This window comes from Neomonachus schauinslandi, chromosome 2 (genome assembly GCF_002201575.2).
Source record: "Neomonachus schauinslandi chromosome 2, ASM220157v2, whole genome shotgun sequence".
Classification (NCBI taxonomy): domain Eukaryota; kingdom Metazoa; phylum Chordata; class Mammalia; order Carnivora; family Phocidae; genus Neomonachus; species Neomonachus schauinslandi.
In genome coordinates this window covers 64619557-64634744 of record NC_058404.1, presented here as the reverse complement: position 1 = coordinate 64634744, position 15188 = coordinate 64619557, and the positions used below count along the sequence as shown (strand labels likewise).

At 40.9% G+C, this 15188-nt stretch overlaps 1 protein-coding gene across 2 annotated transcripts in view; it reads right to left on the bottom strand.

The window, feature by feature from the left end:
- Positions 1-15188, bottom strand: part of MARCHF1 (membrane associated ring-CH-type finger 1) — a 315590-nt gene that overhangs the window by 78399 nt on the left and 222003 nt on the right. The window contains exons 3-4 of one of the 2 annotated variants that reach the window (XM_044912584.1): positions 6796-6875; positions 5753-6517 (exon numbers count right to left, since the gene is read on the bottom strand). In XM_044912584.1, coding sequence (XP_044768519.1) covers positions 5753-6517; positions 6796-6875 — 845 coding nt within the window. The remainder of the gene's footprint in view (positions 1-5752; positions 6518-6795; positions 6876-15188) is intronic. The other variant, XM_021698716.1, reaches the window with a different exon arrangement.

The following is a 15188-nucleotide window of genomic DNA, read 5'->3' as shown; positions in this document are numbered from 1 at the left end:
TCGCATTGGATGGTAGTTGAGTGCTACTGTTTTGTTTTTTCTTGCTTAGAATTCTTGTCCCACTTTTTCTGGTACTAATGTTATTCTTTTTTTTTACTGAAATGTCTTTTCCCCAATTCATAAGGTCCTGGAGAGGTTGCCAAAGTCACATTTTAAATCCAACCTTCCTTCCCAAGGACTTGGTCTGGGCATAATGCCCAATACCACTGGTGACCGTGGTTAGCCCAAGGATGTGACCTAGGGCAGGCTAATTCTATTCCATCCCTGGGATTGCATGTGTAACTGCTTGAAGAAAACATTTCTCTTTTCTGTTAAGTCATGGCTGGTAAAATGTAAGCCTAAAGTTATCTCTGCCCACACTGTCTCTTCCCTCTACTGTACAGAGGAAGCTTGCCTGCAGTTGAAGAAAACGAGAACACACAGAGAAGGAGAACCACATTGTTTGAATCTCTGCAGTCTCTGAAGCCATCTGTATACCTGGATTTCCTATGTCTGTGGCTAATACATCCCTTTCTTGTTTAAGCTCATTTGAATTGGTTTCAGTCAGTTTTACCCTGGTAGAAAGAGTCCTGACCAAAAGAGGTAGTAGGCTAAAGGGTGGATGTGGAGAAAGAACAGAAGTGTAAAGAAGGATCAAAATGGGACATTAACAATGAGAAAGAGAGCACAGACCAAAAGCAGTATCTGGAGGAACAAAAGATAGGACTTGGTTAGAGACTGGGTATAATCAATGCAGGAGAAAAAGAGTCAAAAACTAGAAATTCCGGGTATTTGTGAGCTCACGGATAAAAATGGGGGTTGTTGCGATGAGGAAGTGGGTTTGCAGAGACACAATAGGCAAACCGTGACTTCTGAGTTCCTGGTAAAGTTGGGGCTTTGTCAGTCTATGGTTTTAGTAAGATGACCAGCACTTACTGGTACAACAGGGTGAACTACAAGAAGGTAACCTAACTTTACTTTGTGTCAGCATTCAATAGAATATGACAGAAAACTGTAATTATGCTTCCCAAACTCATCTTTTCTTATTTATTTACTCATTTATTTATTTTAGAGAGAGAGAGAGAGAGCACGAGCTTGCGTGCGGGGGCGGGGGTGGTGGGGAGGGGCAGAGGGAGAGGGAGAAGCAAGCTCCCAGCTGAGCAGGGAACCTGATATGGGGCTTGATCCCAGAACCCTGGGATCATGACCTGAGCCGAAGGCAGACGCCCAACCGACTGAGCCACCCAGGAGCCCCCAACAATCCGTATTTTAACAAGACTTGTGGTCTGTGCTAATGTCCGCTAAGGTTTAAGCACTGCTGGTGTAGAGTATGCTTTATATGTTGGTTCCATAGCAGGTGAGGTAATCTACCACATAGTGCTACCATTCCACCTTGTTAGAATAATTCCCTTAGAAAAATTCATTTTCCCTAAATCTGTTCACTCAAAAACTGTATGTTGAATATATTCTATCTGCCAGGCACTGGTCCAGGCACAGTGGACACTGGAACAAAGCTCAGTCAACCACCACAATACCCACATGGAGCAATTAAAAATTATGTTATGGAAGGGATTCCCAGGAGACTTGAGTGTTGAGCATCTTGAAGGTGTCCCTAAAGAAATTACATTTCAAGCAAAAAAGAATGACTAGGAGTTAGTCTGATGAAGGGCAGAGAAGGTAATGTGAAGGCATTCTAGGCCCTGAGAGGGACAAGCCTGGGCACTCTCAGGGAACTGAAGACAGACCAGCACCAACAGGTCTTCATTAGTCATGGGTGTTGAAGCCAGAGAGGCAGATCTGATAGATACATCATGCAGGGACTTGTAAATCATATAAAAGATTTTGAACTTGCCACCAAGGGAAACGAAGAGGCCATTGAAAAGCTTCGAGCGTGGGCCAATACGATATAATCCATATTTCAAATACTTTTTTCCTATGAAAAAGGCAAAGTCAGGGCGCCTGAGTGGCTCAGTCCTTAAGCGTCTGCCTTGGCTCAGGTCATGATCCCAGGGTCCTGGGATCCAGCCCTGCATCAGGGTCCCTGCTTGGCGAGAAGCCTGCTTCTCTCTCCCCCACTCCCCCTGCTTGTGTTCCCTCTCCTGCTATGTCTCTCTCTGTCAAATAAATGAATAAAATCTTAAAAAAAAAAAAAAAAAGACAAAGCCTTTCCCACTACACAGCTATGGGTGTAACAGCATGATGACTTAAATTCCCTGTGAGCTGTAATTGGCTAGTAGAGAAACTTTCTCTGAATAAGGCTTTGAGGAGAGTGGGAAAGAGTGTAGGGTGCCCAGGCAGGGGCCCCATGCCAGGAACAGAAAAGGAGGAAGGGCTTAGGAGCTTTTTCTGCTTTGTGGTTATGACCGAGGCTGGTTCTGCCCATGCATGTCTGAAGCAGCGGGAGTGCAAGTTCATAGGCAATTGCTGCCTCTCTCCCTTGCACAGGGGACCCTGGTGCTCAGGCTATGTCCACCTGGAGGCCTCCACCTGCATACGATTTCATTCAGAGATTTCATTCACTTCCCAGTCATCACAGTTACCTGCCTGAGAATGACACCCAAATTTATATGAACTCCCTGGCCTTGAGAAGATTTTCATTATTAGCGTCTTTGTGCCATTGCCCCGTGCTAGTATGTCATGTTAATAACAATTGCAAATATGCAATTGTTTTGTGGCGATCTGTGTACAGTTCACTAATGCTTGAACAATTCTACAGAACCAGCTGTGACTACTCTCGTGCCCCTCAGGGACATGTCTCAGACTGTGTGCTGGACAGCTGACCCTGCAATGTCACTGCAACCACAAAGAGCCTGCCTACGATGGAGCTCATCACGTATTTCCCAATCCGCCGCCCTCTGACCTCTTCTGCCTTTGTCAGTAAGAGCAGCATTTCCTGTCTCCCAAGTTCCAAGGTGTGGAGTCACCCCTGACTCCTTTGTCTTACGCTCTCACCAATTCCAAGCACCAGGATTGTTTCCAATCACTGGATGGAATGACAGCATACCATGTGTTCCTCCCTTTCATTACCCTTTATCTTCCTAATCCTACTTACCTCAAAGCAGGATACATTCTAACTTACTGCAACTTGTGCTCCTAAATCTAGGTTCCTTTCCCAATACACCCCCAGGGACGTGGTGAATGTATATGTTATTCTTCATCAGGCCTATTTTATTGAGCAAAGGATGCTCTGTATTATTTTTTGCAGCAAAATCTTTTTTTCCTAAAGGGATAATGTCGAACCCCATTATATACAAGAGATAAACATGCAACTTCTGTGACTGAAGATGGGCTAAGGGGAGCACGATCCCCCTGATCTGTTCTCAGCTTCTGAGGCAGGCTCTTTGGTACCCAAAGGCTCATTGAGCCAGTTTGAAAACAAAGATGTAGAGAACACATATCTTCTTTGGAAAGATATGCATGTTTTCTCTACAAAGTCTTTAAAAAAAATTTTTTTTTAGTTGTTATCTATGTAAACTTTCCAACCCAGTCATAGAAGTTCACACAAAATTCTTCAGTGCAGAGTGTCATTCCCTCATCTCTGTCTGGGCTCATGGTGTTTCCCCTGCCCTGGGTGCCTGGAATGCCCAGCATGCATCTCTGACAATTTAATTCTACTTTTCTTGGTCCCAATCCTACCTCTTAATGGGGTTTCCAGATTGTTCCAGCTCTCAGAAGTTTTTCTGTCTTCAAATTTCTGCAGTATTCCTTTTGTTTTGTTTTAATTCACCCTGTACTATCTTGAATTTGTATCTTTTCGGATGTGTGTTCAATTTCTCCCACTAGATAACAGGCCACTTAACAGGAAGAATCAAGTCTTTTGTTGCTTTTTGCCCTCAGCATCCAGTATAATACACAGTCCCTGTATTTGCTTAGTGGGTGTATTTTGATGACAACCCACAGCAAGAAATAATAAGAATAGGTCCATCGATCTCACTTTCATTAATAGAAGTCTAAGTTAAATATCCTGTCTTTGAAAATGTTCTTCCAGAGCAGTGCTTTTAAGTTAGGAGAATCAGCCACTATGACTTTAATTGCAAGCATTACTTTTTTTCTCCAATTACTATTAAGCCCACAACTAGCTTCTTTCATTAAATTTTGTTGGAAGTAGATTCGGGGAATGACAACAGATGGCTGTAAGTGGGGAGTTCTTGGTTGAGACTGGAAATAGTGTTTTATCCCATACCCCAACATTTTAGCAAAGTCACACTTAAATCATATTCCAAAGATTACAAGAAACTTACATTAATATATAATTCAAATGGTGTCACTTCTTTGAGATGTCTGAGCATGTTGTACCTGGCTCTCTCCACCTCTCCCCACCATCTCCACTACCTGCTCCCCACATTCATCACACCCTGGCCACAGCAGCCCACTTTCAGTCCCCTGGATTGCCAAACTCCTTCCCTCCTCCTGGCTTGGTGTAGTGGCCCTTTCTGCCTGAATGGTCCTCCCCGTTTCTTTCCTTGATCAATGCCTGTCATTCTCGAGCCTCAGTCAGCTTGGCTGACTCTTTTAAGAGAGTTCTCTGATCTCTCTGAGTAGGTGAAGCTTCCTTGTTGTGGGCTTTCATAGTCCTTATCACAATTGTAATTGTACATCAACTGTGAAATAGTTTCTTTTGTTTCTCCGTTCCCCCTTAGACAGTAAGCTCTAAGATGTCAGAGACTATATAAATCTCAGGCACTGTAACATTTCCAATGCCGAGAATTGATGCATAACAGGTGCTTGAATGAATAAATCAATGAGCATTTTATGAAAATCTTATAAAACATTCTGAGAAATAAACTATTATTATTTACATCCAGGCCTCAAATCTCCTTGTCCTGTCTTGAATGGATACTGGCAACATTCTCGGGGTCACGTCATTGGCAGGAGGCACACATACATGTTTTATAAAGTAACTTTAACTTTCGTAAAACAAGCCCAAACAACCAAGCATTATGCAACAAAACAACAAAACTTAACCAACTTAAATGACTAGGGGATAACATGAACACATAAAACTATCTGTTTTGTTTAAAATGATCTGACTTGTGCATACTAGCATGGATATTCCTATAATTCTTATTCACTTTAAGTTATTTTGAAAATGTATACGGTTGGGAAAAAATGGCAAGAAAGGAGTCTCATAGCTATGAAATATCTACATGTTGAAACCTTTCAGTACATGATTATCACTAAAGTTGATGTGTTCTCTTTCCCTGAAGGCTCCAGCAATCCCACTGATATGTCCATGACCTGTTTCTGTGGCCTTTCAGTCTTGAAATACCCTGCTGAGTCAGACAACTGGAGAACAAATTAGCACCAACTGCAGGGATTTTTCTGATAAAAAAAAAAAAAATCTGACCTTAAAAAAACCCAAGCCTTGAATATCTTTCTGTCAGGATGCTAACAGTTCACCGAATTTGCATTAAAGGATCTAGGGTTTCATACACTCTCACTCATCTTTCCTCCACCGGTCTTGTCTTAACTAGAATGGGTACCAGACCCAACTGGCTTGTCAGTACATTTACCAGGATAACTCACTATCCAGTTGAGGGAAGAGTAAAGGGGACATCTAATTCTATTCTGGAACAGCTTTCAAACAGCTTTCCCTATTATTTCTTCCCATTCCCACAGCTGCCTTTTCTTGTTTTATCACCTTATATACAATCAGACAAATAACAGTATGAATACATGTTATGTTTTGAGGGGAGAGGTTGAACACACGCCTAACTCACAGCGGGAAGAAATGCATGTGGATGGCATCAAGTCTTTCTCTACAGTGACTGACCTGCATATTTTTAAATTATCAGACCCGTCATGGTAGGTGGCAGGAGGCTTCTGCACAGAGTTATTCACCTGGAACGCGGCAGCGTCCACATACTTGCCACCTTCGGCTACTGCCAATATATCAGTGCTGCAATCGGCTTCTGAAAGTCTTTTCTGGATGGTTTCATATTGCCCAAGACGATGCAAGAGCTGCAGATCCCTGTGGTGGTACCTGCCTTTGCTCTCCTCGTGCTCCCTTGAGGATCTCTTAATCTCAAAGGATCCTTGTGGCAGGGAAAGACTGCATTCTTGGCACCTTGTGCCCTTTCCTCTGCAGAGATTTAAAGAGCAACTTGTACATTCAGTCAGCTCTTGTTGCTCTTTCCCTTTGGATTCCACATCTACCAGATCCATTCCATGAGGAGCAAAAGGCCCATCCACGTTTCCACATGGCTTATTGCCATTTCTCCTTCTTCTTCGTGACAGTCGGAATTTAACTTGGGCTCTTCTCTTTGCCTGAATCCAGTGAATCTCATCTGTGGAAGATGAATCTGAAGAGTCTGCATAAAGCTCGCTCCATCTGGGGCTTGTGATTTGGAGGTGAAAATCATTTCTTCTCCCTTTTATTTGTTCTTCTGCAGGCTCATATCTCTCAGAGGCCCTCCTCCTCCTCCTAGGCCTCTGTTTTACTGATTTCTTACCAGACTCTTTCCTAGCAGGGCTCAGCACCATGACAGGGGTGCATTGCTCAAATGCATCTTCTGACATGTCATGCAAGATGGCAGATCTAGACAAAGCAGCAGGCAAAGGATGGGAGATGGGAATGGAGAGGAGAGCCACAGGAAAACAGAGAGAGAGAATGATGAAAATGATAGCATGGACCAGAAGTTGGTAAATAAAGATCAAATGAAGAAAAAGCACTAAAGGGGGAAAAATTAAGCCAGTATAAATTGTCCATGGACAATGTAAGGCAGAGGCAAGAGCCACACAGTCTCAGAATATAAAAGAAGACTACAAAACATTGGTCTAAACAAGATTAAATAGGATCATTTGCTGAGCACTTACCTGCAGATGTCCTGAGTAGATGGACAGACAGACAATCTTGACTGGCTCCTGGGAGCTGTCCCTGTTGTTGGACTGCTTGCCTGGAGAAACAAGTTAGATAATTTGGCATCTTGGTTAAGGTAATACATGGTCGATATCTTGCTTTTTTTCCACATATTTAAAAAATTACAACAAACGTGGCTGCCGGCTGTCATGTTGCTCATAACGCAGCTCACAGCATATAGGAAGTTAGAGGGTTTGTTTTGCAAAAGTAAAACTTATTTGAGGAACTTGGAACAGCTGAGATGCTGTACCACTTTGCTGTTGCTTCATTTATGAGAGAGGAAGATGATTCCACAAGTTTCTGTTCTATTTACTGTAAACATTTGAGTGGAATGGCTCCATTTGCCTTGGAAACAATGGGTAACATCTGAATATTCTATAATACAAAGGACGTAAAGGCTATTATGTGACAAGGATGATAATAACCTGGGAAGCCTAAATAATCAAATAGCCATTAGACTGCTAGATATTGCCTGGGAATCACATGAAGTCACATCAAGGCTCTATGAGATAATATATTTGGAAATGTTTTGTAATATTTTAAAGCCTATAGTTATTACTACTGTTATTTCATCATGGAAACTGATGGAATCCATCCATCACAACTTTATTGACCTTTCGTATCTTCTAACCCTGTGACGGTCCTGAGGCTATTAATAACAGAGCCTGAAATAAGGCAGATTGTTAGCACAGAGTTGAATGCATGTCACCAAACTCCTACCTTTGAAACGCATTTTCTTCACTGAATTTGACATCTTTAACCTGTTGTATTTAATACAGATGATGGTGATAAATCAAAGAATAGAATGTGCTGAGAACTGGCTGTGTGCCAGGCATCGTGCTGTGGCTTTATCAACTGTTTCCTAAATCCTCACAATAATCTCACCAGGGGGAAATAGTAACAACTAACAGTTTAGAGTGAATAGTATGTGCCAATCACTGTCAGTGAATTTTCATTTGTCTGTTCATGAATACTCATCAGAAGCGAGGGTGCTAAATGCTGTGATTATTTCCATGTTATCGGTAAGGAAACTGAGAAGTTGGTGCTACTTCTCAGGAGTAGGTTAGAGCAAGAGGTTTGGGATGAGGAATCTTGCCCTTTCGTTTGTTCTCTTACCCACCTGAGAATACACTTCTCCTTTACACAGGAGGAAACTAAGGGGGGGGGGCCCTGACCAAGGAGATATCTATATATATCTATATATATAGATATCTCTCTATATATCTATATATAGCTTCTAGAAGCTGGAAAAGGCTAGAAAATGGGATCTTTGCTAGACCCTCCAGAAAGAATGCAGCCCTGCTGACACCTTGATTTTGGCTCAGTGAAACCCATGTTTGACTTTGACCTCCAAAACCATAAGATAATAAAGTGCTGTTTTAATTCAAGAAGTTTGTGGTAAATTGTCAAGGAGTCATAGGAAACTAATATAGGAGATGAGACTTGAGCTAATCTAAAAGGCAAGCAGGAGTTATTAAAGAAGGGATCAAAAATATTCTAGGCAGAGGACACGGGGGCCAAGAGGGAAGGATGGCATTCTCAGCTTGCTCCACAGACTGATTTACATCTGCACACTTCTGACTTAGTATTTTTGGAGGGTTCCCTACCAATCCATGAACACTGTATTTTTAAAATACTTGAATGTCATCTTTGAACACCAGTCCATGTTTGGTTATATCTTTCAATATTTCTATCAAAACTCATTTATTTCAAATTTTTAAATTCAGATTAACTGCATCCATCGAACAGGTATATAGCCAATTTTTGTAAAATATAAGCATTTCTTTTTTTTTTAAGATTTTATTTATTTATTTGACAGAGAGAGACACAGCGAGAGAGGGAACACGAGCAGAGGGAGTGGGAGAGGGAGAAGCAGGCTTCCCGCGGAACAGGGAGCCCGATGCGGGGCTCGATCCCGGGACCCTGGGATCATGACCTGAGCCAAAGGCAGATGCTTAACAACTGAGCCACCCAGGCACCCCAAATATAAGCATTTCTGTACTCTATGCAGGAAGCAGTAAGTTTTATTAGATTGCATAACACTTATCCCACATACAACCACTGAGGTTAATAGGGAGTTCTGCATGCAGCAGTCGCTGAATAAAGTGAAGTTTACTACTCATTCTCTTTTAAAAAAGCAATGAAGTCCAAAAGTGACCTCAAATCACTGATAATACTATAAAAGTGAGCCAAAATATGTTGAGCATCGTAATGGATATCCATGGCTACTTAATGACGTGTTGAAGCCAATTCTATGAAGCTGTACAGGGAAAGGATGTTGAAACAGACATAATCATAATAAAAAGTTTTATTGTCTCACAGGCCTGGGCAAATGTATGTCCTACAATGAGAAAGTGATTTGGTAATGAATAATAACGCAGCTTCCCTTTGGTAATGAATAATAACATGCAGCTTCCCTTTGGAGGGTTTTTTGGTCCACCATGAGACTGAATCAAATAGCATTTGTGTCTACGAGCCTTGAGCATTTTGAAGGAAATAGAAATCATCCTTACTGTGCATCAAGAATCTTCAAACAGTTCATGTCTGATATTAGTTGATACACGTTCAGTTTGGAGGTGGGGCAGAGGTTATAACATCAGCTACTGTAGCAGATGCCATCGATGCCCACCCATCCCCTTGGCCTTCTTCTGAGTTCACCTGGATGCTGACTGATTCCCCCTAGAGTGCCTGTGCCTCTTGGGTTCTATACCCTGGGTCTTTGGTACCATGCGCTCGCCCTTGGCTACACACAGGTGCAACCTGGAAGTGTGGCGTAAGTTAAAACCTCTGGGGACCACTCTTGGACTGAAGTCAGTGGATAAATGCTCTAGATTTTCCATTCTCCTTAAGGATAGTTCTAAAATGACTTGTAGTTTCTCAAAAGGTTCCAAGCTGGATTATGGCCCTGTTGACCCTAGCTTATCAACACACCTCTTTATTGGCATTTCCCCTTTCTCTCTGTCTTACTTTATCCAGGCCTGTAGTGCTTCCTGGGATCACTTCCTAGAAAAACTACCTGCACCCAATTAAGACAGTGGAATCTATTTGGCCAGCTGATTGGTATAAAATTAACCCAAGCTTGTATGACTTTAGATTTATTCGTTTAGCAACATGAATTAAAGGTCTGTTATGTAATAGATACTATGGAGAGTTCTGGGAATAAAGAAAAGATAGCATCCTGAAGGAGCTTCTTGTTTAGTAGAAAAGAGATTCAAATGGACAAGCAATTTTAATATAGTCTTGTCTATCATGATAGTCTAGTAATGGGAGTTCTGATGAAGGAAGGGCACCTCACGTAGAACGGAGCAGAGATTTAAAGGAAGTGTCCTATGGGAGATGATGTCTGAGCAAGAAAGAGTGAATGTGAACCCAGTTTTATAATGACTGGAGGGAGGGTGTTGAGAGAGATAAGAAATGATACAAAGTCAGTATAAAGGAGTAGACAGAGATCCTGTATGTCACATTGAAATTTTTGGATTGTATCATAAAAGGAATAGAAAGTCACTGATAGATATTCAGCAGCAAATAGAAATGAGTAAATTGGGGCACTAGAAAACTCACTTTGGCAGCTGAGAACTGGAAAGTCTAGGAGTGATTATAAGCAGGGGAAAGAATTAGGATTCAATATATCCAGGATGCAGCAGGGATTGGGAAAAGGGATAGCTTATTTATTTTTTATTTATTTATTTATTTTTATTATTTACTTATTTGAGAGAGAATGAGAGAGAAAGAGTGAGAGAGAGAGAGCACAAGTGGGGGAGGAGCAGAGGGAAAGGGAGAGGGAGAAGCAGACCCCCCGCCGAGCAGGGAGCCCGATGTGGGGCCCGATCCCGGGACTCGAGGATCATGACCTGAGCGGAAGGCAGATGCTTAACAGACTGAGCCACCCAGGCACCCCTGGAAAAGGGATAGTTTAAACAATATAATCCTAACTGGTTGTTTTATTTTTAAGTATGATAAAAATTACTTAAAAAATCAGTTGAAAAAAGTAACACAGGGAAACATCTTTAATGTCCAATGAAAAAAATTTTATTAAAGTTAAGTGGGATGAGAGGTTAGAGTACTTTTACCAGATATCAAAACCTAGTATGAATCTTTAGAAATTAGGAGAATATGTATGTGGAAAACTATCTATCTATCTATCTTCTATCTATCATCTACCTATCTATTAGCTTTCTATTCCTTAGTACTTAATAAAGTTACATTCCAAATTAGTGGGAAAAGACCAGGTTATTAAATAAATAGCATGGGCAGAAATGACTAGTCATTCAGAAAAATGTAAAGCTGGATCCCTTTCTTATTGCTTACACTGCAGTTTAGGTGGATAAAAGACTTAAATGTAGTAAAATAAAAATAAAAATATGAGAAGGAAACATAACTGAGTATGTTTATAATGTTGCGGAAGGGAATCCCTTTCTTGGGACGACATAAAATAAAAAATTAACATAGGAAAAGACAGTTAAGCATGGTAATTAAAAAGATAAAAACTTCTAATTTATAAAAAAGAAATACATACACTCACCAACATTACCCCAGACAAAACTCAAAGCCATAAATAATGCCATATTTCATAATATATATGATAGCCAGATAGTTAATTTCTATAGTACTCATAGACTTTTTACAAATTAAAAAAAAAGAGAGAAATTGGTTGATCTTAGGAAAAAATGAGTAAGACACACAGACAGGTAGTTCACAGGGGAGGAACTGCACATGGCTTTTGTCCACGTGCAAAAAGATGCTCCATCTCAATAAGCAAACAAATGCAAATTCAGTTAACAATGGCATTTACTTTCACTTATCAGATCAGCACATTAAAAAAGATTGATTAATACCTGGTGTAGCCAAAGTTGGGGACACCAAGCATTGCCATATATTGTTGAAATAATTGTAAATCGGCACAACTTATTTGGAGGGCAATTTGGTAAACTTTAATGAGGTAGAAAATGTCTATGGGATTCAAATCAGAAATTCTACTCACAGGAATCAATTTTATTAAAACACCTACAAAATTGTCCAAAGATATGTTCATTATAACAAGAATGTTCATTATAGTATGGTTTGTCATAATATGAAATTGGAAACAACCCAAATGTTTAGTTTCTTAACATTGAAATACATAAGCCATTTTAAGAAAAGAGATACACCACATACATGCACACACAAGCTCACACAGCACACGTGTAGGATATATTTTTAAGTGAAAAATTAAGCTTCAAAGCTGTATATAGTATGACCTCACTTGGGTAAATAATGCTTTCATGATATATGCTATCATATGAATAGGACACATTTGGAGGAGGGTACATCCAACCATTAGCAGTGATTATTTTTGTGAGGTGGGATTATGAGAACCTTTATTTTTCAGGTTATAGATTTCTATAATAGTTAAAAATTTAATTTTAATAAAAGGAAAAGTAACTTTTTAAAGATTTGTTTATTTGAGAGAGAGAGAGAGAGAGAGTGGCAGGGAGGGGTGGAGGGAGAAGTAGAGAGAGTCTCAAGCAGACTTTTTGCTGAGCGTGGAGCCCAACGCGGCGGTTTGATCTCACGAACGAACCCCTGATCATGATCGGAGCCGAAACCAAGAGTCAGACACTCAACTGATTGAGCCACTCCCGTGCCCCAACTTTTTAATCATATTAACGGTGATGTCACAAATGATAACTATTAATATAAAAAATCAGGATTGGTATTTTTTTCTCTAATATTTAAGTGATAAAGTCATTGCTTATTTAGCGTCTTTGGATTCCACTTTCATTCTTGAATTACATGTATTCACATGGTATCTACGTAAAAGAATTGTTATGATGGTAACATGAAATCACTGATCAGATAACTGCTTTGTGGAATGTACAAGAGTTGTAGTCAGATGCTAATCATGAAATATTAGAATTCTTTTTATTCATTCCCAGCAAATCATGTTTTCTCCTCACAGTGGGCTCAATGGTATCCTCTCATTCAGAGAGAAGACACAGAACAGTCTAAGGTCAGTGATTCTCAATCCTGGCTAAAAATTAGAATCACTGGGGAAGTTTTCAAATAAATACCTCTAACTGGGCCTGATTCCAGAAGCTCTTGAAGAATGGACCCCGGGGTACAGGACCTGACCATCAGTATTTTTAAAAGCTGCCCCACTGACTCAATGTGCAGCCAAAGTTAAGAACCACTGGCTTAGGTCAAAGGGGATACAATTTTACTTCTAATTTCACATTAGATGTTTTTTTTTTCCTGAGACTCCAGCGGTAATATTCTTGAAAGCTTGATTTTTTTGAGAGAGAAAAGTGTTTTCTAAGTTCTCAAATCTCATGTTTATACATCTAGAAGAGATCTTGGACTTCAGGGCGTAGTTTTACTACAACCTATAGTGTAGGGAGATAAAGGGTATGACTTTAAATCAATACTTTACAGGAAGAATAATTACTCTCTGCTCACTACTACCTGCTGCTGAAGAACAGGAGAGGGGGAGAAGAACGAAGGATGAAATTCCAGTGTCTTCCTTCCCCATTTATCCACGCTGGGTTGAACATGGTTTGGGGAGAAGGGGTGGGGGCAGGACAGGGTATATGCAAACCTCACCAGGAGATGGTTGTGGGAAAACCAGGAGAATGATGTTTGTTCTTCCTTTCCCTGGAAAGACTGCAATGTCTTTCAGATTAGCTTTTCAGTGGGCAAGGGAGGTGCCTGATATATCACCTGCATGGTTGGGTAGAAGTGACAGAGGCAGCTGTGCCAGTTTCCCAATTCTTCCAGAATGGGGTAGAGTGAGGAAATCCAGATGTCTTGTGCTTTGGTGAGTGTGTGTGAAAGATAACTGAGATTGCTAGCCTGGGGAAGTAAGCAAGGGTCAACGAGAGTACAAGTCAATGGGACTTTGTAACAGAAGGCCACAGAAAAGACTACCAGGCAAAAGGCCTGGCAATGACAGTGAAAACTCAAACAGGTTGGAAGATCAGAGCCCTGCTTGACTGTAACAAAGAGCCAGTCACCAGGTCTTGGTGCCTTAGCAATAGTAGTAAAACCTGCAGTAAAAACCTAGTAAAAACCTGTGTATAGAACTCTAAAGAGAGCTCAGTGCCCTAGTGTATTCTGAAAATTGAAGGGATAATGGGAAGAAACCTTGAAAGACTGGATGTGATGAAGTTTTGAACTGGGAGAGACTGATATCTTTTTCTGAAAAAAAAAAAAAAAATCAAGTTTTCCGTATCAGCCATAAGGAGAACTCAAGAAGAAGATACAGGGAATGAGATTACTTTTAGAAAGTCACATGTTTTTTCCCCCTGTATTGTGCAAAATTCACCACACTTCACCCTGGGGTCCATGTGGGATCCCTAGGAAACTGTGTAACATTGTGCTACATCTGTAGCATTGGCTGATTACAAAATCCAGATATAGAAGAAAGCAATCTTGAAGTTGGGTCTATAATCTTGTGGATTAGAAATGGTGCATTAAGAAAGATGCAGGCCAGACAAAAAGAAAAGAGTGGTATGACAAGTTGTCTTAATGCTCCTTTTGGCACACCAGGTTTTGGGAAAAACTGAAAATCCTTTCAAAAAAACGAAAGACAAGTCTCCCTTTGGCAATTCACAACATTAGGGGTGAGGCTTAGAGGGAGGCTAGATTCTTTGAGAATCTAGGAGAAAGGAAAGTTTCTCCTTTCTAAAGGAGAAACTAATGGTGCAGAATCGAGTTTGCCTTGAAAGGCCCTGGAAAGCCAGCAAGTGGGGCCCAACTGGTCTACAGAGGCCAAGCTATGCCAGCCTACATATCCTGTTGGAACAGACAGTTGAAAACAGAGATGGAACGGTGATTGTCAGCAGGGAGGGCACAGCAGGGGATTTGTTCTGAAGTACCAGCTCATGTCACTTTCTCCTTCTTAAAAGCCATCCATACCTACTGATATAGATCAGATCCAAGATGAGCTTGGGCAGCAGTCAAGATTGAACCCCTGGGAGCAGGAGATGATAAGGCTGATTCTGAGAGGAAGGAACGTCTCTTGGGGGGAATAAATAGACACCATTCTGTGAAGAAGTTGAGGACCCATCATGGTACCCAAGCTACCTTGTAAAAGGTACACATCCTGGGAGATAAACAGATTCAGGCAGTTGCCTTTGGTACCCCATGTCACATCTCAGTCCACTTCTGATAACTGCAGCCCTAGAGAACAATTCCTTTGTGAGCACCAACTGACCTCCTGGTGAGAATGTCCCATCTCAAGGGAGTGCAACCTAGTTTCTACTCCTAAAACAATGGAAACCCACTTGGCTCTGTACAAGCCTGAGTGCAAGGGAAATAATACCTCTAGGGACAAACTCAAAAATATGGGAGTCAGAAGCTTGTGGAAAAATGA